Genomic DNA, 21,698 nt, shown 5'->3' with positions numbered 1-21,698 from the left:
AAACTGTCTGCTCTTACATTTATTCTGAGTCCAGAAAAGCCAATTTTTAAAATATTTAAAATAAAATAAGACTTACAGGAATTTTTTTAGACGTGTTTGTTATTATGACTTCTAGGAATTTTTAGAAGCCTGTGCTTTGCTTATTTGAAGGGCAAATAAAACTGATCTCAAACTTTTGCTGTTCTCCTAGTAAATGTCCCCTCAACGGTCATGGAAGCCATGTGCAGACAGGACGCCCTGCAGCCCTTCAACAAGAGCAGCAAACTCTCCCAGGCTCCCCAGCAGCGCTCTGTCGTCTTCCCCCAGACTCCATGCGGCAGGAACTTCTCCCTCCTGGATAAGTCAGGGCCCCTGGAATCCGGATTTAATCAAATCAGCGTGAAGAACCAGCGCGTCCTGGCGAGCCCCACCTCCACCAGCCAGCTCCACTCGGAGTTCAGTGACTGGCACCTCTGGAAATGCGGGCAGTGCTTTAAGACTTTTACGCAGCGGATCCTGCTACAGATGCACGTGTGCACACAGAACCCTGACAGGTAACCCCACCTCTTGTCGCTCACAGGGTGTGTGTGCTTGTGAGACTCACTGCTTGCCTTCCTGTCGGCTCCTCCGGCCACACCCGGGGGAAAATCCTGCAATCAGAGGTCTGGAAGGTTGAGAGTCACGTGAGGCGCTGCTTTGGCTTTATTGTGTAGAAGGGCTGCATGAACGGGGGCTGCAGAAAGGAATCTTCTGTCACTTTCCAAACAGCTCTGCCTGGGTCTAAAGGGAGGCAAAATAGAAGGCGCAAACTTATGAATATCATAGGTGGAAAAATGAGGTCAGGATAATTAGAATCCTCTCTGTCTTCCGAAGATAATATAGCTGCCCGCTCTGCTGCTGTCACAGTCGTTTCAGGGTTCACCTCCAGTGTGCCGTGGGTATGAACTTAATTAAGTACTAAGAGGTAATGAATTGGAATTTTTTGCTTAGTACTATTTTTCTTCAGAGCATGCAAACCCATAAATCCTGCAAAGCTGTCAAAAGGAAATACCTACTCTGCTAGTGATGTGGAGGAAAACAGATGCCACTTATTCAATAAACTAATATCCACACAGAAGAAAAATGTTGACTAGATACCTCGGAGTCAAAGTTGGTTTGAAAGTTTGTCAATAAAGAATTTTATGGCCATGAACTGAAGATGAAATTTAGCTGAACAAGTGAATTAAAATTTCAGGTACTCTGACGAGTGGCACAGTAGACATAATGGAACTATTATTTATGAATCAAAACGGGTTTATTCGACAGTCTTGATAGCTGGGAGCGCAAAAGACAAAAATCAAATTAATTCAGTAAGAAAGGACAGTGTTTTATCTCCCCTTCACATCCTGTGAAAATTTGATTAAATGCAAACTATCTAAAAATATTTTTAATATAAAGGCAGAAAGTAAATTTTGGAAGTAGAGTAGGAGACTCCAAAGCAGGACTCCTGAATTAATTTTCTTAATTTAGCCACTGATTAACCTTAAGCCACTCAGCACTCCTTGCCTTAAGATATATGCACCCAACTCGCCCCTCTTAGCTCTGCAGGATACAGCAGCGTGCTTGAACCCAAGCAGGTAGGGAGGATGTTGGAGAAGGGGTAGGTCTTTTTTATTTTTTTTAATTTATTTTATTTTCATTTAATTTATCTTTTTTATCTTTTTATTTCCAATAATGATCCATGTTTAGGGTACACTTGCATTTTTATGTATGTATATGTTTTCTTTTGTGCCATGCTAGAAACCACTTGCTTGGCATCAAAGCGTTGCCATAACTGATTGATGTTTAAACATTCATATTAAGGCCGTTAAGGCAGCTGTATCTATATCATCTTTTACCTTCAATAGGAGAGCCTCCCGGTGAAAATATAAACAGACTTCTGCATATCTTTGTAGTGTTGGCTTTAAGGGAACACAAAAGTTTTGGAAATGCTTTTCTTACTCCAGAAGGATTCTTTTTTTGAAAATTTGCCTTCCTTGCAAGTATACAGATAGCCTCAAGATATATCTGTTCAAAGTTTGCAAAGCATTTTGGTTGTTTTTTTAAATATAAAAAGTGCATTACAATTTGTTATCATAAACTTGCTTTTTAAATTGAGGAAGTTTAGGTGTGCATGAGTTTAGGTGTATTCTCAGGTTCATTGTGATCATCACAACTGAATATACAAGGTAAGATGAAGTGATAGTTGAAAATTTCTAGGTGGAGGAACTGAAAGCTTAGCTTTGAGTATGACGATTTCACGCTGAATGTCATATAAAACAATAAATGTCATGGTAAATAAAAAGATAGCAAAACAGATTGTTTTGTCTGACCTCAGTTTTGTTTAGAAAACCATGTGTGTATTCTGGTTTAAGTTCCTGTGAAGTCTGTTCTGTCAAATAATAGTGTTAGAATTTGTAAAGCATCTATGTAATCTGTCAGACAAGTGCCCGACAAAGTAGAAAACTTACAAAGTGTACAAAATACACTTCCACGAGAGACTGTTAGGTTATTGCTGATTCCAAGCTAATCTAGAGTTACTGGCAAAAATCCAGGTGGCTTGAGACTCCTATCCTGTGTGAGACCGTGCTGGGCTTGTTTGATGCAGATATCCAGGCGTGCTTTGGCCAGGCCCTCCCAGATGAGGTGAAGTAATGTGCTTGATATGCAGGTAGATCGCCATATCTCCTTCTCCTGTCCCTGTACTTTGTTGGTGAAGACTTGAGAGGTGGTCACCATCATTCATGAGTAAGTTAAAAGTAAGAATTATGACTTCAATAAAGGAGTCCTTTTAGAGGCAGAGTAATAAAATACAGTGTTTCTTCCTAATAACAGGGAGATGCTTGAATTATTCCATCACATTTGAGTTGGTTAGTGGAGATAAGGGAAATAGAGATGCTCAGCCTCCTTGACCCACTAGTTTCACTGAGATACATAATGTGCTTTTCGGAAATAGGCTTGGAAGAGCTGTATGGTTGGTGTTCCAGAATCTAGCATGCTTTCCTGTACCAGCACATTTGGGAGTAGAAGATGTTCTCTCCATAATTCTTAACCATATGAGTGAATTTCTGAAGAGGAGAAATATACGGAACTAAAGTGGAGCGTCAATTTGTGCATTGTTGTGAGATTTGGAGTCTTTTATTATCCATGTGGAGACTTTGAACTGCTGAATATATGTATTTTCTTTAGTGATTGACTCCATAAATTAATTGACTTTTAGTCCTTAGCAGTTTGTGCCCATTCAGCCCTATACAGTGAAAAAACTTAGAGCCTGCCAGTCAGAAACCATTTCCCTTCTATTTGAAAAACACAAATGCTTTTATTTTTATAGGGAAATCTTGCTAGAACTAGAGGCAAGAAAGGGAGACACAGAAGACAAAGTCAGAAAGTAAACAAGCTAGAGTTTAGTTTCAAACATGTCCAAATTTTGAAACAGACCCCTGAATCTTAGGTCCAAAAGATTTTTCACTCAACAGACTGAATATTTGGCCATGAAACCCAAGACATTTGAACTTTCATCAGAGAGACTGTGTGTGTCTTTATTTGTGAGCTTTTTTCACGTGCGGGACCTTCAGTAAGTCTATGCCTTGATATAAAGGAAAGAGATCCGAGGATACCCAGGATTGGCAGCCATACTGATTTTCACTACCATGTTATTTACATTGAACACAGAAGGAAAATTCATTTGACCTGGCAAAGTAGCAATTAGCATTAAAGAAAAATACACCTATAATAGGGTCCAGAAGCCACAGGATTGTTATTTCTTAATTTTATTGTGTTAATGTCGTGTCCAACTCTTTGCGACCCCATGGACTGTAGCCCACCAGGCTCCTCCATCCATGGGGTTCTCCAGGCAAGAGTATTGGAGTGGGGTGCCATTTCCTTCTCTAGGGGATCTTCCCAACCCAGGGATCGAACCTGGGTCTCCCACATTGTAGGCAGACGCTTTACCATCTGAGCCACCAGGGATGTCCTAATATTAAATATATCCTCCCTCCCCCAAATCTCTTCTTCCTTTTTCTCAAGCTACTGACTTTTTCTTTCGTGAGTAAATTCAAAGGGAGGAAGCTTTAGGACTCTAGATCAACCTAGATATTATTTAGGGATTTCAAAAAACATTTATGGTTTAGCATAAGTTTATTCCAGGTGGTGCAGTGGTAAAGAATCTGCCTAACAATGCATGTGATGCAATCCCTGGGTCGGGAAGATCTCCTGGAGAAGGGAATAGCAACCCACTCCAGTATTCTTGCCTGGGAAATCCCATGGACAGAGGAGCCTGGTGAGCTACAGTCCATGGGGTCACAAAGAGTCAGACATGACAGAGTGACTGAGTGTACACACAGACACATAAGCTTATTACCCAGGGCAGAGCAGCTTGACAGACTTATGCTTGAACCAGGAATTAGAAATCCCTTTTCCCTTCTGATTTTTGCTGCAGAAACTCTCAAAGGTCCCACTGAGGGTGGTGGTAGTGGTCGTGGGGCTCCAGAAAGGAGTAAGCAAAGCCTTCAATCACAGTGGGTTATTTTCTGATGAATACGTTCTATTTTATTCTCTGCAGAATGTCTTTACAGTGCTTATCTTTATTTTGCATCATTTTCCTTTCCTTCTTGATTGTGCCACATAGGGAAAGCTTGCCTTTAGCCTCCTGGACACACTGTCAGCTGCTCACATTTGTGTTTTGAGCGTCCTTGTTTATATAATTGGATGTGGAAGTACCAGAGGGGAAGATAACTCTAGAAAGAGCTATTTGATGGGAGGAGCCTGAAGATAATCCATCACCATAATAGTTGCTTTGGAATGCATCGCTGTTTCTGTTCCATTGTTTTCCCTTCCCCTACGTGTGAAGGTTATCTTCTCTCTAGCTTTCCATGTTCTCCGAGTGTCCTGGCTCTGTACTTCTGCCAATCTCCTGAAATCTTTTTCTCCTTACATAGAGCTTAGTTCTTTTCTCACTCCATACAGCCTGCAGTGACCTAAATGGTGCCCCATTTGAAGTCTCTGGGGATGGGCTCTTGGGCTTGACTGACAGGCAACAAGGAGGGAACGTGGGCCCAACTGAACAACTTTTGTCCTGGAGGCTTTCATGCCATGAAAGAAAAATCAAGGAAGGATTAATAATATTTTAAACCAAACCACACTTAATTTTGTTAAGTGTTTCATCCTTTTCCTATGTGTACACCAAACCAATTACAGACTCAGAGTAAATGAATTGCACATTTTACTCGAGTCATCTTTGGCAGAGGAGCCACCAGTTGCAGAGAATGCCAGGGGATGCACAAAACCGTCCTGCTGCTTTCTTTCTGCTTAAAAATTTACTGGCATTGATATATGCTAACTAAATCGACCCAGGCTTTGTCTGTTTTTTTAGATATTTCATTGTTGAGGACAGAGCACCTCCTAGTTTTTCTTGAAGCTTGATATTTCTATGTCGGAACAAGCCACACAAGGTTATTTAAATTAATCCAAATTAAGTAAAATAGTATTTTAGTTTCTTAGTCACCTTAGCCACATTTCCAGTGGTTCCCCTATTGAATAGTGTAGATACAGAACATTTCCATCATGGGACAGCACTGCTAGGTATCTCAAGAAGTGTTTAAAAAAAACAAACAGCCAAAAGCCTTTTCGTTATCACTTTGTGAGGAATGCTCATTGCATTTGTTGGAGAATAATAAAATGATATAAGTGTATGGTAACTTGGAGAGAATCAAAGTGCTTTAGAAAAGAGAGTCTCATTTAGTTGCTCAGTGACCTGAGATCCTACGAAGAGTGAAGCTGAACATGGCACATGTCGATGCCAGTCTTCCTGTGCTGCTTCTGCTATGACACATCAAAGGGACGCAGAATTTGGGAATTGAAATTGATCGTATCCAAGAGTTTAATAAATTAAGACTTACTTTTTTGTTATTGCTGATACTTTTCATTTTTTTCACTTTTTAAAAATTCTTTTGTTATTTGTAGAACTTTTCAAACCCCTCCCTCTATTCTATGAGTCTTTTTTTTAAATGTACAATTTTTAAAGGTTACTTTCCATTTATAGTTACAACAAAATATTGAGTGTATTCCCCTTGTGCAATAGATCCTTAAGCCTATCTTACACCCAAGAGTTTGCATCTCCCACTCTTCTATCCCTATACTGCCCCTTTAACCAGACCTTGAAAAGTTAATGGGAATGTTAGACATCAGAATAAAAAGCTGAGAAATGGCAAGTGATTCTGTGCCCTCAAAGCCCTTTAGATGTAAACTGAGAGGTGAGGAGTCAGGGTGTGCTAATAAAAACATACATACAGAGTCTTAAATCCTGAGGTCAGTTGTTTCGAAACAAGTTGTGACATATGAGATTCTGTAGTAGCCATGATGTTTTCTAAGCCCTGCTCTTGGGCATGAAGATTTCATTCTGTCTTACATGTATTCCTGTGTGCTTAGGTCAATACTGGGATGCAATCAGTGTTAAATTTACTTGTTGATCATTTCCTTGTATTTATTCTTAGGAAATATTGAAAATCCAGAGAAAGAAGGATCTTGTCTGTATTTCCTAAGGGCTCACTTTCCATATATTTCTAGGCTGAGAGAGAGGGTCTGTTATTATAATGGCAAATAGAGTACACATTTTAGTACTAAATTCTACATAAAATAAGTATCTGCAAAGGTAAATATGACAATATGGTCTAAAATCTTACTCTTTAGTGTACCAGAATTAAAGGGATATCACTTTGTTTTTTGAGATCAGCTAAAGTAAAGTTTGTTCCTGTATTTCAGTTCTAGATTTTCTTGTTGCTTGGAAGTCTCAACGGTTTACCAAGTTAGTTTAAATAGTCCATATTTTAGTTAGCAGGACTAGAGACAAAACTGTAGAAGACTGGCTACAGGGCACTAGCTGGTACAGACAGTGGAGGGTGGAAGTCACATGGTTGATGCTGTCTCCTGTGAGGCTGTGTCTTGGCCGGGTCCTTAGGTGGCACATGTTTGTTGATTATCTAAAAGCAGGGGCAGAACAGGATGGGATGCAAGAGGGCAGCTAGTTCAGTCCATCCTGCTTACCAGAGCGATGAGGAGACAGAGAGTCAGGGAAGTTGGGCGACTTGTCAAGTCCCACAGCTGAGTAGGTTCAGAAGCTGAAGCAGAACTCATCTCCATTTCCCTCATTTGAGGCCATTCCATTCATTCAGCTGAATTGTGCAAAGTTTTAAAAACTGTGCCATAGGTCATGGGATACCTAGCAAACCCCTCTCAAGCTAGTACTGGCCAAGGTGATGTTTTAGAATCCACTTTGCCTTTCATTGTTGTTACCTTGATACAAGAATTCAGCATAAACCCCTCTGTGGTCATTTCTTCTCTTTGGTGTGTAAATCTTTGCCACCTTGATTATTAGCATAAGAAGGCTGGAATGACTTCTGACTACAGGAGATAAATCACTCCAACTTTTGACAGCAGAATTAGAAAAAAAGAAGAAAAGATTAATTGGTTCTATTTAGTGGCTTATTTTTTATTGTGATAGCTATTAAAAATAGATAACCAGAGGCTAATAAATGTTAATGGTCCTTCACTATTAGAAAAATCAATTGTCAGTGGATATAGCATATATTAATACATTATTTTGTTTATGATCTTCAGTAACATTAAAAAAATTCACCCTGAGAGAATGATTTCTTGAGGACCCCTCTAAGGTTAATAGTTACTACAAAGAATAGATTTGGCAAAAGGACATTCTCATTTACATATAATTTTAATGACTTCAAAGCTTTATTTTATCATTGTAATAAAATGCATGTGTAATTTGTCAAGTTTGATAAACTCCTTACCAAGGACTCTTATATATTTCTTTGAAACTTGTTTGAAAGCAGATAGATTTCCAAATGTAAGTAATTAAAATTGTATAGTATTGAGTTATTGACCAATCCTGGACTATTAATCAAGCTAAAAAATTCTACAATCAGTGCTCAGTGTGCTGAAGCCTGGTAAAATAATAGTATTTGTGTTCAGTGAGGCAAGTAGCCACAATTAAGCACTTCACTTGACAAATGAGAGGGTACACTTTATTTTGCACTTAATTGAATTGTTGTACATGCTCAGTCACTGTTGTCTCCTGGCCCTACATTTTGGTTTCTAGTCATTGGAACCATATGCATTTGCTAAAGGTAGAGCAATTAAGTCTGTTTTAGTCATTGGCTTTCTAAACACAGCCAGAAACGTTTGAGCCACAAGCCAGGGCTTCCTGAGCTCTCTTGATATCACTCATGACAGATTATTAATTTTCTTAACAAAAATTTTGATAAACAAATTAGAGCCCTGTCAAGGAATGATATGAAATAGCCTCGAATAGGGAAAACTCCCCAGGTTTTATATCACTCACCGGATTCTGCTTAAGTAAGCAGAAGAACTTCTGTAGAGAAGACAGAATTTTAATATATTTTATGAAAACCAAAAATTGATTTCCTTCTCAGGAGCTGAAAAGAACGTGCTCCGATAATCTTGCTAATTATCAGGTATTTGTCACAACTTCCTTCCATTTGCTTTTGCATCCCAGTCTTCCTCCTGCAAACATAGTGATATCCTGTCATTTCTGGGCTGCTATAAATCATCTTTTGCTACCAGATTAAACTGGGGAGCTAAAGTTTCAGAAAAAGACCCAATGGATAAATATGAGTCAGGGTTGGGGGTGGGTAGAGAGTAAATGGAAGTTAGGATTTCTTTTTCAAAGAAGCAAATCTGAGTGCATGACTGTGTTGATCTGTGCACTAACCAGATAGCCACAAGTTGGGGATGTGCTGTAGACAGAGCCCAGGACCATCTAGTTTCTTTTAAAACACACATGCAGCTTGCCGACTTGCCTGCCTGTTTACCTGGGACTTAAGTCCAATCACTCTTGAGTGACCTTGGCATCAAGAGCTTATTTCCTTTGAGGACAGTTTATCCTCCGTTTTCTATACTGACAAAGATAATAATAACTGCTTTCCCTGAGGATTATCGTAAAGATTAAACCAGATAATTGATTTTAACGCACTTTGTAAAGTTAAAGTGCCACAGAATTATGAGAGACAATTACATATTTTCTCTTATACCATTCTCCTTCATCAAGTCTGTACTCTCAAAGCTCCCATATTTGCCTAGGGGTGGGGATCAAAACAGGAAATAGAAGTTGTGGAAATGGTGCGGTTAATATTGGAAAGGAATATTCATGAGGGTATTGAATGTATCTCATCAGCTTTGTGAATTTTGTTCCTATGGCAACAAGTATAGTAATGAGAACCCAGTGGCCCCAGCTCTATGCTTTGTTATAAAAACTGAATGTTACCAAAACATTTTGGCCCTAGCCTCATGATGCTAACTTCTACTGACTAATGTAGAATATAATGACCAGGTAGTGTCTTCATTTGTTTCAGACCTTACCAATGCGGCCACTGCTCCCAGTCCTTTTCCCAGCCTTCAGAACTGAGGAACCACGTGGTCACTCACTCCAGTGACCGGCCTTTCAAATGCGGCTACTGTGGTCGTGCCTTTGCTGGGGCCACCACTCTCAACAACCACATCCGAACCCACACTGGAGAAAAGCCCTTCAAGTAAGTAGCGGCTCGTGCCGCCTGCTTCCTTTCTCCTCACCTTTCCTGAGAGCCGGCAGACAAGGTGGGCAGCAGTGCCCAGCTCAGCCGGCTGCTGGAGAAGGCTGGGTACAAAGTCAACGTCCAGACTGCAGAATTACCTGTTTGTGTAGTAGCTGATGCTGGGAAAATGAATTCAGAATACTTATACACCGAGCCTGGCTTGAGCTGTGCCTCCTTGAACGTGAGACATTCTTTGTGATCTGTTTTCTCATAAGTAAAATAAGGAAGTAGGAATGAGTAATTTAGAGATTCTTTCTAGTTTCTCAGGGTCTATGCCTCTGGAATTTGAACTGGGAGCCTCGCAGAGTGCCATCTGTGGCCATCTGCAAGGTGGCCACAGTTGAGAACAGCTGAGTAATTGTCTCTTGGGAGATTTGAACCCTTTAAAATTCTGATGAATGATTTTCTCCTCTTTTATATGTATTAAGGAGGTTTGAATCTATTGCAGCAGCCAACTGGTAGCTTTTCAATGTGCCCTTTTGGATTTCAGACTTACCATGGTAAGGAAAGAAAGAAAAACAAAACCAAACACAGGACATGTTTTGAGTTCTTGAGGATTCAAGGAATGTACAAAGAGGTAGACAAGGGCTTTGGCCAAGGCAAGGGCACCTGAGCAAGAAACGATGTTTCTAGATATAGCACAATCATGAAAACAGAGGGCATCTGAATCCTATAAGATGGCCTTTTCATTCTCTCACTCATTCATTCATGTATGTATGTGTTCATTCATGCAGCAGATATTTATTGAGCACCTTCTTTTGTACTAGGCACACTGCTAGGCATAAGAGATAAAAAGGTGAATGAGACTCAGCCTCCTAATCTTTGAAGACCTCATAGTTTTGGGGGAAGCCCAATTAATAAGCAAGTATTTCCACATAGGGTGGAAGGCGCAAAATTGAAAAACAGTAAGGCATGTGTATACAGTGTTTAAGGTAGCACGGAAGTGGAGCAATCAGTGCTGTCTGGAGGAGATGAGGTTTAAGATATGTTTTGAATGCTGAGTAGGAGTTTTCCAGACATACAAGGGAAGAAGGCTTTCTGGAGGCCCAGGTGGGATACGGAAAGGCTTGGGAGTGTGAACCAGCTTGTGTGACCGATTGGTCATCTCAGAATAGGTTTTACTGTCTGTGTGATAGGCTCTTCTTTGTTCAGCCCTCTTATATCTCTCTTTGCTCATTTGCCATGATGACTTGATTAAGAAGGAGCATGAAAAGGGCATGGATGTACAGTCTGTTTACCTTCTGTTCAGTTCAGTTGAGTCACTCAGTTGTGTCTGACTCTTTGTGACCCCATGGACTGCAGAAAGCCAGGCTTCCCTGTCTTTCACTATCTCCCAGAGTTTCCTCAAACTCATGTTCATTGAGTCAGTGATGTCATCCAACCATCTCATCCTCTGTTGTCCCCTTCTCCTCTTGCCTTCAGTCTTTCCCAGCATCAGGGTCTTTTCCAGTGAGTCAGCTCTGTGCATCAGATGGTGAAAGTATTGGGGCTTCAGCATCAGTCCTTCCAGTGAATATTCAGGGTTGATTTCCTTTAGGATTGACTGGCTTGATCTCCTTGCTTCTATAGGATAAGATCAAGCAAGAAAGGAAATGACTCAGGCAGTAGGAGGCAAATCCCCTCGTTGGTCTCAGCCAAGGAGTCTCCGCAGAGTCTCAGTCCCCTGCTTTTCCCTCAGACCTGCCCGGTGGAGCATGCGGTTGCCATGGTGCTCAGCCGGAGGCGGGGCTTGGCTCAGGTGGCAGAGTCCTGCTGGTTTGCATCCTTCATGTCTCAGTGTCTGCAGCTGAGGGAGAGGTTCATAAAATTCATCTTCACCCACTTCCTCACGAATTAGTAACCTTTATTCATTATTCTTAACTATTTTGCATTTTGGTTTAATTTACGATATTAATTAATAATTGAAAGTTTTCATTTTTGTCTGTGTTTGCAGGTGGGGCTTGTTTGTTGCATAAGACATCTGGTGAGGGGACTGGATGAGGTCTAAAAATACAGCTTGCACCACACCAGGCAGGCTGTGTCCTCTGGGGCTACCATAGCCCTGAGAAGCCCCTTTCTTTCTAGTCCTCTGTGAGGACCAAGTGGGTGAGCACAGCCTTGGAGTTCCCTAGGGCAGGTGTTGTCCTGCACAGTGGGCTCTGTCATTGCCCCAGGGCCTCAGGGGGTTCACAGTCTCTGGCTTCACCACTGCTCTGGATGTGGGAGATGACAGTGGCACAGTCCCTGTGCCTTTGAGCAAGAGAGCTCTTCAAAAGCAGAGATGCAAGAGGGCCAACGATCCTCCTGGCGCCTTATAACAGAGAAGGCAACCAGACAGACACAGTGCCAGGCATCAGATTGACTTTTATCTTGTTGCTGTGTAAATAGATTTTAGTAATTAATTGAAGAGGTTTCAGGGTCAGAATGGGAAATAGATTTCTGTTAATGTTAAGGTGTTACTTAAGTGTAACCTCGTTGACTCCACTCAATTTTTTTCCTCTAACATCCTGTTTTTGTCATGTTTCCAATAAAGGTGCCATTTTAACTTAATTTTAATTCATCAGATTAGTAGTTCAAGGGCTTTAGTATTTGTACGTTTTTCCTTTTTCAAAGTATTTTTGGGGACTGTAAACCTAATTTCATCTGGAAAAACAAAGAAACACCAGTGTTGGTTGGATTAGATTCTTTGTGCATGGTTTAGTTTCTCCTGCTTCTTCTTGTATTAAGATAGCCACATGCTGCGGGGTTTTTAAAAATTTATCAAATATATGTTGCCAGGGGAGAACTGAGTGAACACTTACTTTGTAACTGCAAGATATAAACGTCTTCTAGGAAATGGAAAGCTAAATCCTTCAGTGTATACAACTGGATCGTTCAGGATTGAACTATCCCAGGGGAATTTTGGGAATCTTTCAACCGTAGCTCATGGATATCCATCCCATGGACATTTGTAAATATTTTGAAGATATCCTTTTACAAGCCTATAAAACAAACATTCAAAAAAAAAAAAGTTTGTTGCAGATTAGTCAATAAAATGGGTTTTGCCACAACAGTTAATTTTACTACTTCAACTAATGGGTATTGGCTTAAACAATTTTGCAAAGAAGGAAAAGAATCTTGTAAAGAAGCACAACCCTAAACTGTACGCTTTGGGCAGCTTCCACGTAGATGCCCCAAAGGACTCAGTCCCCAAGCCATCCCACCCACCCCAGGGCCTGGGAGGCCTTTTCAGGATTCTCGGGGCCAGGCCCCAGCAGGGGAAAGTCCTTTATAACTTCTAAAATCTTCCGCTGAAAAGTGGTTTTTCAAGGCAGATCAAGATTGGTGCCGTACAACAATCCGGAGAAGATCTGGTATTGAGAAGAGAGTTTCATTCCAGGCTTTGTCTCATGGTGTGATTGGCTGAAATCCCACGGAAAAACTCCCCTCTCCGCCCTACCCCCATGCTCTAGGTAGACCTTGAGCTTGTCAACAGCTAAACCTGGGCTGTGGACTCCGAATGTATAAGGTGAAGGAGATCATAGGAAAAGCACATTTCAAAGGATCATATACTTTCAGTTTGTACTGTGAGACTGGAAGTTGTGGAGAACAAGGGACGAACATAAGACTTCATTTCATCTCACAGCAATTAAGCGCTTTATCAAAAAGAGGAGGGAAGGAAGGAAGTTGTCAGTCTCAAACTTACTCTTTACAATAAGATCTCCTTCTTCTTCTCTGTTACTAAACATAAACTCTCAAGATTTCAGGGAGGCTGCTCTGCCTAGAATCCATGTGAGCTGCTTGATGCCTGGCTTGTGGGCCTAGGAAGACCAGGAGTTTTCATAGAATTTCTTTTCTTCTTCATCGTTAGAAGCAGGGGAAATGTTCATCACTACGTTTTTGCCTTAAGACAATTTGACTTAGTATAGAAAATAATCAAAGGATATTCCAAAAAGCATCTTATATTTTAACAAGATCTAGACAAAATCAAAGCAAATCAAAAAAGCACATCAGTAAATATGTATAAGTAAATATGCAATAAATGTGCATTGCATCATAAGTATGAAGCAGTCTGATTTAATTCAGGAAGTATTTGGTGACAGGCCATAGAGGACCAGAAAGAAAGCTTCCTGCACATTTTCTGTGTGACAGAACTTGACATCATTTTACACTTCTGTCAGTTTCAGATGACAGTTGTTAAGCTCCCTCTGAACCTGTAAGCCAGTGACCTATCATGTTAAGTAAAGAACGATCTCAAATCTAAAAGGAACTCAAGTGTAATTATATAAGATGCCCACATTGGTACAAAGCTGGGGACTTGCTCTTTGCTGAAATATTTGGACAACTTTCCCTTCATTGTTCCTGCGACGTTTCCTTCAAGGCTGTGACATCAGCACCATGAGGAGGACCCTGTGCAGGGTCTTTTGCTCCTGGATCATCACTCATGTCTTTCCTTCTTTTTTTTCTGCTGAGTAGCATGAAATCCAAGCTTGGAGGTTCCCATGCCCAGGCACTTGTCTGGGACTGTAATTCAGGATTAGTTCAATCCCAGTCCAGCTGAAGTCCAGCTCTGACCTGCCAGAATCTAAGTATTTGCTTTGAGTCTGTCCTTCTGATGAGTTCTATTGTCTATGAAAATGATTTGTGAAGAGATTTGTTTCTAAAATTAAAAAAGATGATGAACATAAAACCGAGGCTCTTCCTTTATTAAAAAATGGTTTTCTATCAAGCTTTGTTTACTTCCTTAATTATATAAATGGCATTCTTATAATTACCAACACACATAGGTATTAATTCTGGTAGCCCACTTTTCTCCAGAAGGGGAAATTCCTAGGTAAAGGATCTAAGATAACTGTCCACACATCTGCACACGTTTTCACTCACACTTGGTGAGCAGATGGCCCTAGAGAAGATTTTTCAGTGATGATCTCAGGAGCACTATAGACTTAGTAAATCTCCCGACTATGACAACAAATGGTTCCGTGAGCGTAAATATCTGGGAGGCATTTAGGCAAACACATGGGAAAAGTGTCAACCCTCGTACTGTCTGATGCTTATATAGAGACATGCACCCTTGCCATATATGAAGCACTACACTTCCCACTTCTGAATTGTTTATATTCTGATACACAAGATCAGAGGTACAAAAGCACAACCTACGTGACTGGTCATTCCTTATAATTGTTCAAACTCTTTTGCTCTCTTTGAAATTGATTCTAAAGCTTCAAAATTTAAAAAAAGAAGGAATATAATAATTTGAAAGTTTGTCAGGCAGTGAAAGGTAGTATATTTTGACACACCAATCCAGTAACTAATCAGTTTTCTAATAAACAATCAGCAGCTCGCTAGCGTGTCATCAGCACTTCAGGAGCTCTGGAGAGGGGATAAGCTGCCCATGGACGTTAATGAATACACCAAAAATCATTAGCTGATCAATACTTCTGAGTTATTTTCATTGAGCTGATAGGTCTGATACATTAAAGCTGACATTATACATTTGTCAAGATCACAGTGCAGTTTTTAACAGTGGAACAGGCTGCTAAGAATATTCCCCGAAAGACAATCAAAGAAACACAACTTCCTCATCCTGACACATCCAGCTGGCACAGGAGCCCTGAAAAATCCAAGTGTGATGGTCAAGCTCCAGCCTCCCGACGTTAAAAAAATAGGTGGAACTCCCTAATGTGGATAGAGGTGCTTTACTTTATAGGTAATTGTCTTCCTAGCAAAGCACTTTGTATACTTTACTCAAAAGGAAAATGAGAGACCCTCCCACTGGATAATGGGCCTCACAGCACATTTGATGGCAGTGTGGACTTTCTGCCGAGGGCTTTCCCTCAGCCCCACCAGTTGCAGGAACCTGAGACCCAGAATCGCATCATTTAAAAGAAGACATGTGTCTGCAGCTCTCCTCAGTATCTTTTCCTTCAAAGGTTTGAGGAGAAGACATTAAGGGGAGAGCTAAGGTGGCTGCTGTGCCCTATTGGGTGCTTGACCAGTGCTCCAGATAGCCCAGACAAGCAGCCTGAGTGACAGGGAAGCCACTGTCTGTACAGAGCTTGCTGCTGCAGTGTGTGTGTGTGCACTCATGTGTATACACATACAATCATCGATAACCAGCCAGGAACAACCACTACCACAGAAAAACCAGAGGACACCATTGGATTTGTGTGTGTGTGTTTTGAAGGTTGTGTAGCCACCAAGCTAGTTGGTATGTGTTGCATGGAAGATGGGTTAGGCCCAAGGTCTCTAGATTAGCTGTTTTATTTTTTAAGTTAAGGAGATGAGATATTCTTGAAACGTGATGCCAATTTTGTCCTTAATGGACACACTGACTCTTAAGTATGGCCCACATGTACATTCTTTCTGCTTTGCATGGTAGAGAGGTGAACTTGAAACACACAAACATTGATTGATTTTGAGTTTTTCCGAGTCCCCTATCCCTCTGCAAACAATTATTAACCCTAACTTTGGTTGAGGTGTAATACTCTAGCTTTTGCACGAAAGCAGCCACTCATACCCACCTCCCACACTCACCACAGACTAATGCACTGCTTCCTCCAGTTTCCAGATTCAGAGCTGATGGCTCTCTGGCTGCTGTGCTGAGGGGAGTAGAACTCCCGATTTCAAATTAGCAGCAGGTGAAATTCTATTTGTCATCCATTTCTCTTTGGGGTTACAGAGCAGAAAACTGCAGACAAGCTGCTGCTTTGATGGCTCACTCCTAAAAATCTCTTTTTGTTCTTTATCTATTTGAACTGACAGTGATCAGAGCTGCAGCAGGACAGGGCCCTCTGGAGAAATCACCTTCCCCCTGCCTATTGACAGATCCCTCTGTTCTGCATCAGCCAGGCTTTGTCCCATCACAGGCGTCCGGGCCTTGGAAGGAGCCACCAATTAAACCTCTTGAGCCGGTAAAATCTGAAGCCACTTTGGAGTGTCTGTTCTGATTAGGCAGGATGAGAGGAAGCCCATCACCCTACGGGCCCTGCTCCCTGGTCTCAATTTTCTCTCTTGCCTCCTCCAGGTGTGAGAGGTGTGAGAGGAGCTTCACGCAGGCCACCCAGCTGAGCCGACACCAGCGGATGCCCAATGAGTGCAAGCCAATAACTGAGAGCCCAGAATCAATCGAAGTGGATTAACTGATTGACTGGTTGGAATTAAACTGCAAGGAAAGTCATGATTAAATGTCACGGACACTTAAGCAAAACCAAAGATTTCCTCGAAGCAACTTTCAATCAGTCCCAGAAAACCAAAAGCAGTAATAAAATAAGTAAGATGTTAAGAGATATTGATCCTGGCGTGGAAGTCAGACCAGGAGAGAGATTATTTATTTATGGCTAGGGATGAGACTCATTTCCGTGGACAACCAACCTGGGATGGCTTACATTTCCAGGCCCACCATGTATTTGCTTTGTTTCTAAAAAGCTTTTTTTAAAAACTGTTATTTAATACCAAAGGGAGGAATCGGATGGGCTCTTCTGCCCACAGTTGTGACTGAGAATGCACAGGGACTTGTTTCTCATTGCACCTTTTTTAGTAGCATGATTCAAGGGGACCCATTGTACAACCCTTCTTCCTGCTGTTGCAGTTTGGCCTGGCCTCTGCCGCGGGCTGCCCAGCGGGGACTACGGATGCAGTTGCTGGAGCCTTTGCTGAGTCCGGGCCATCTTCAGCCCCACAGGCGTTCCATGTCTGTGTTTTCCACGCTTATTTCTCATGCACTTTTCTCATGGCTCCTTCTACCCAGCAGCTGGTCTTGATGCAGAAGAGCCTGAAAGTGGAAGAAGATGGTTTAAAATTTAAAATTCAAGTGGAAAAGAAAAATGGGGACTTACCGTGTCCTGTCAGGATTTCAGAAACATTTATAATGTATGGAGCTTCATAATACAGTATATTGTTCCAAAGCAGCTAGTTGAGAAATTTTGTTTTCATGTTTTCAGTAACATTTTAGCGTAAAAAAAAAAAAAACCAAAAATAAAGTACTTCAGTGAGAGGCTGAATATAAGGTATTAAGCTTCCAGTAATTTTTTTGTTGTGTCTATGAAAGCATTGAATATGGCAAAAGTCATGCCAAGCCCCACTGTCAAGACCATTCTAGGCATCTTCATCTTTCTTCCTCTACCTCCAAAGGGAAGCCTGGGATGCCCTCCTGAGTGTGGGGGAGCGTTTCTGCAAAAATAGGTGAAAATAGCCCAGACAAGGAAACTTTGAGAGGACGAGCCATGCAGAGGGTTGTGGTTAAAACAGACTGCCCTGGAACAGCTAATTTTATCAAGAGAAGTTACCTTCTCATCCCCTCTGGCCCTTGATAATATTCTTCTTTCAGCATTGATCCACTGAGAGAGAAAGGAGAATGTACACAGTTTCACTGACCTTTGATTGAGTGCTAGGAGAATGAGTGTCACTTCAGCTAGCCTTTGGGCAGTTCAGCAACGGTGCTCAATCAGATTGGGTCCCATTCCACGCAATGATCCTACATCAGGAAGAACTGACAGCTCTCACTTATAGGCCTTTAGCTCCCAGCAACATTGGAGAGACTGAGTCTACCTTGATGGCCAGTGTAAATCTGAACAGCTTAGAGCACACACCAGCAGCAGTCTTTGTAGGTTTCTTGGTCACGTGATATCAGGACACACCCTTTTAAGGAATTCCTTGTCTTTTTAGCTTTCCCATTGTCTTCCTGTAACAAAAATACAAGACACATAACTGAACTGATCACTGAAAGGCAAGGATATCTGTGGTTTGGTTTAAACTGTTGTCATGTATTTTGTTCTAAGAAATCTTCCTTCCATTTTCATTTCACTTTCCCCATCCCTTAGCACCCATTCTGCCACAATTAAATTGAGTGAAACAGGGCCTCACTAATTGTGTTTGTAACTTATTTATATACATCTCAAAATAATCTTTCATGGAGAAGTTTGGCTAATTCTGACATCTACTGTCCAATCTGAAGTCATTCATATTTCCCCCCATTTCTTGTTGGCTCCTTGTCATGGAAGTAGTAAGTAATCTGTGCAACTGTGTTGTTGTTTCTGATGGAAAATCCTTCCTCTGGTGGATTGGAATGTGTTGAACTTTTATAGTTTCTTGTCCTAAGTGATGGAGACATTTGACAAAAACATGTGCCATTGGAAAGGGTGGAGAGAATTATGTAGCTGTATTAACTGGAAATCTGCAAGACAATAACACACTGGCTACACTGATGAGCAGGCTGTTTGATTTACTCAAGTTGAAACATTTGGTTATACTTTTTCAACATGATAAGGAACTCACCTGTTTGTTTCTAATACTGTTTTCCATGAGAAAAACCAGTTCTGCATTTTGTCTCACTTCATAAGTTTTACACAGTGCACCCCACCCAGTGCCCATGAGCTCCCATGTGAGTGTGGGAAGCCTTCTTTCTGCCCTGTAGTCATGTAGTCAGAGTCTCCATGACAGTAGTCTCTGCCAGTCTAGTGGCTTTGCCAACTGATCCCAGACTCCCACTTAATATGGTGATAACCTCAATACTGAAAGATTCTTCTAACTTTCTGCTCATGTAAGCATCTTTTCCTCCTTTATAAGTAAGGGACATTTTTGGCATGTCTTTTCCACCAAATTTAGCCTGAAAATATTTGCCACTTAGTAAATAGAAAATTGGGGACATTCAGAATTTTCACACTGCTGAGCCATTGCTGGCTTCTAGCAGACTGGCCTTGGCCATTGGTCTACTAGTAAGACAGGCCTACATCTGTGGTTTGACTTGGAGCCCTGAAGCAGATACTAACATCGCTTGGGTCCTAAATGCTTTTTATCAAAGTATGTACTGGGCAGGAGGGTGGTGGAGGGAGTTTCTCCTTAAAACCTACCAGCAGTTGCTTTAACCTTTCCTGTTTAAAATTAACAGATATTCTCTAGGGACACTGCAAATGGGTAGTAGATGCTGCAGTCATCAAGAGTTGCTAGTTTTCCTTATTTGCAACTTCCTAATTGTATAGAGAGAAGAAAAACTCAGAGTCATTGTGGAGAGGGGAGGATATCTAAGATGAGAAAGGGAGACTCTCAAAGATGAATCTGTGTTTGGCTTTTGAAGCAACCCTTCTTGCCCCTTTCTATCACTGGAGATGGAATTATTTTTTTCCAGAATAAGACATGCCATCCCAGCATATGCCTGTTTGTCTGGCTAAGAGCCTAAGCTAACAGGTAATCCCAGGTGGGTATGCAGATAGCACATTTCTAGAAAAGTCTCAGTAACTTTAGATAAAGCCAAATATTTTCCCCAGGAAATGTGCATGATTTTTTTTTTTTAAGATAAGCTTTGCATTTTGGTTGTCTTTATCTTTAAAAATGACTTTTTTAAAAGAGGAGATATGCTTTTGTAGAGTTCTTATGAGGATAATTTAAGACTATAAAACTAAATCTTGTATAATTTATATAATTTGATTCAATTAGTAAATATTTATTGAATGTCCATTCAAATATAACCTTATGGGGGGGGGACTGTGTAATAGAGGTACACATGTGTCCTTACATGGCTTACAATTTATTAGATTGTACTTTGGGAAAACTTCATTCTAGTCAAGATAGAAAAGGATTTACTAACATTTACCAGCTCATCAGATTTTTTTCATCAGTTGGTTGCTTCATTGTTTAATTCATTTATTCGTCAAGTATTTATTGAACTCTAGTTTTGTGTAAAGACCCCATCTTAGGAGTTTGCTGTAAGGAGTTTTATTTGAATGACTATTGATGAGAAAATAATATCCTCCTCCTAAGTGGCTGGCTAATAGCAATGGATCTTTTATTGCTTTAGACCATTGTCTCTGAAGTTACAGAGATTGCTACAACTGGGAGAATCAGAGAGATGTAAATTCAGCTGGTGACCAGAAGGTAGCAAGTTTCAAAACAGATTAAGATATACAACTTGGTTGTCTTTGTCTGATCAGCTCAGCTGTTGTTTCTTAGCAACAATCTCAAGATACCAGGATTAGGGTCTGGCTCTTGGATTTTTATGAGCCTCTTCCAGTGATAAGGCAACAAATGGGGCCAGGGCTGGAGCTGCTCAGGGCAGGAGCTCTGCAGACCTTGTGTGGATCTGAGGGGCCTCGTTAGTGTCAAGCCTTGGCAATGTGGTCCTTGTCCCCGGTGTGTGGCTGTAGTGCTCTCAGAGGTGGGGACTCCTGACTTGCACTCAGAGAGCCCTGTCAGGGTGAATATTCACTGCTAGTTGAAAGATAGCAGCTGTTTCGATAACTTTGTTTTTGAACCTCACTATCAAGCTCTTCTTAAAGTGCTAAAACTGGAGTATCTTCCTCTTTAGTGGCACCACCTCCAAGGCCCCAAGTATCTGGTACATTATTGCAAAAGCATTTGCTGATAATTGGCTCTGAGTTGTGCATGTAAGGAACTAGTATTTCATTGCTTTTTGTAGTGAAAGTATCATCATTACTGTTACTTGTTTTGCGCTGATTCTGAAAATCAAATGTGGTGCCTGTTGAGCTGTTTAAAATGGGAAACATGGCACATCTCATGAAGCAGGGTATTTCCAGAACAGCATGGGGTCATGGGTTCTCTGAGCAGGCGCAGGAGCCTATGTTGAGGAGCAGATCAGTCGTTCTCAAATTAGGGCTACATATGCCTCTAGAAACCAGGCCAAGAACAACAAACTAAATCAACACATTTTTGAAAAAGCGAGTTTCAATTTTCCTTCCTTGATGTGAACTTAATTTTATTTCCCATAGCCTTTGCCGATTCTTGACTCCAAATCCTGGAAGATACTGAGAGAGGTGCTTCTTTAAGTGATATCAGTAGGTTCCAGATATGCCACTCATTTATCAAATGCCTTTCAAGATGAAGAGGTTTGGAGACATTGTATGAAGTGACTAGGTGGATGTTTAGGTCCTTATCCACCCAAGAACTGAGGCTTTCCCCATCGCTAGTGCTTATCTGAACTACCAGAAAATAACAACAGGATCCCAGGAAAAGCCACATGTTTCAAGGCCTTCTCAAGATTATATTCTACAAATCTAACAATCAGCTGTCCCAGAAAACTGACCAAAGAGAGCCTAACTGAGAAGGATATTGCTTTATCCGGGGAAGCTGTGCCACAAATGTTTAATCTGTAACCCATGGTCATGTTTAACATTTAAAATATTTATT

General features: G+C 41.0%; 1 protein-coding gene across 1 annotated transcript in view; it reads left to right on the top strand.

Moving 5' to 3' along the window:
• Positions 1–17,569, top strand: part of PRDM6 (PR/SET domain 6) — a 106,147-nt gene extending 88,578 nt beyond the window's left edge. Inside the window, exons 6-8 of the mRNA XM_081500373.1 lie at positions 191–533; positions 9,381–9,557; positions 16,585–17,569. Of these exons, the coding sequence (XP_081356499.1) occupies positions 191–533; positions 9,381–9,557; positions 16,585–16,699 (635 nt within the window). The 3' untranslated portion in view covers positions 16,700–17,569. The remainder of the gene's footprint in view (positions 1–190; positions 534–9,380; positions 9,558–16,584) is intronic.
• Positions 17,570–21,698: the final 4,129 nt, after the last annotated feature.

This window comes from Giraffa tippelskirchi, chromosome 6 (assembly GCF_054371585.1).
Source record: "Giraffa tippelskirchi isolate mGirTip1 chromosome 6, T2T-mGirTip1v1.2.pri, whole genome shotgun sequence".
Taxonomy (NCBI): Eukaryota; Metazoa; Chordata; class Mammalia; order Artiodactyla; family Giraffidae; genus Giraffa; species Giraffa tippelskirchi.
The sequence above is the reverse complement of the archived record's forward strand: the minus strand, read 5'-3'. Positions and strand labels throughout refer to the sequence as shown.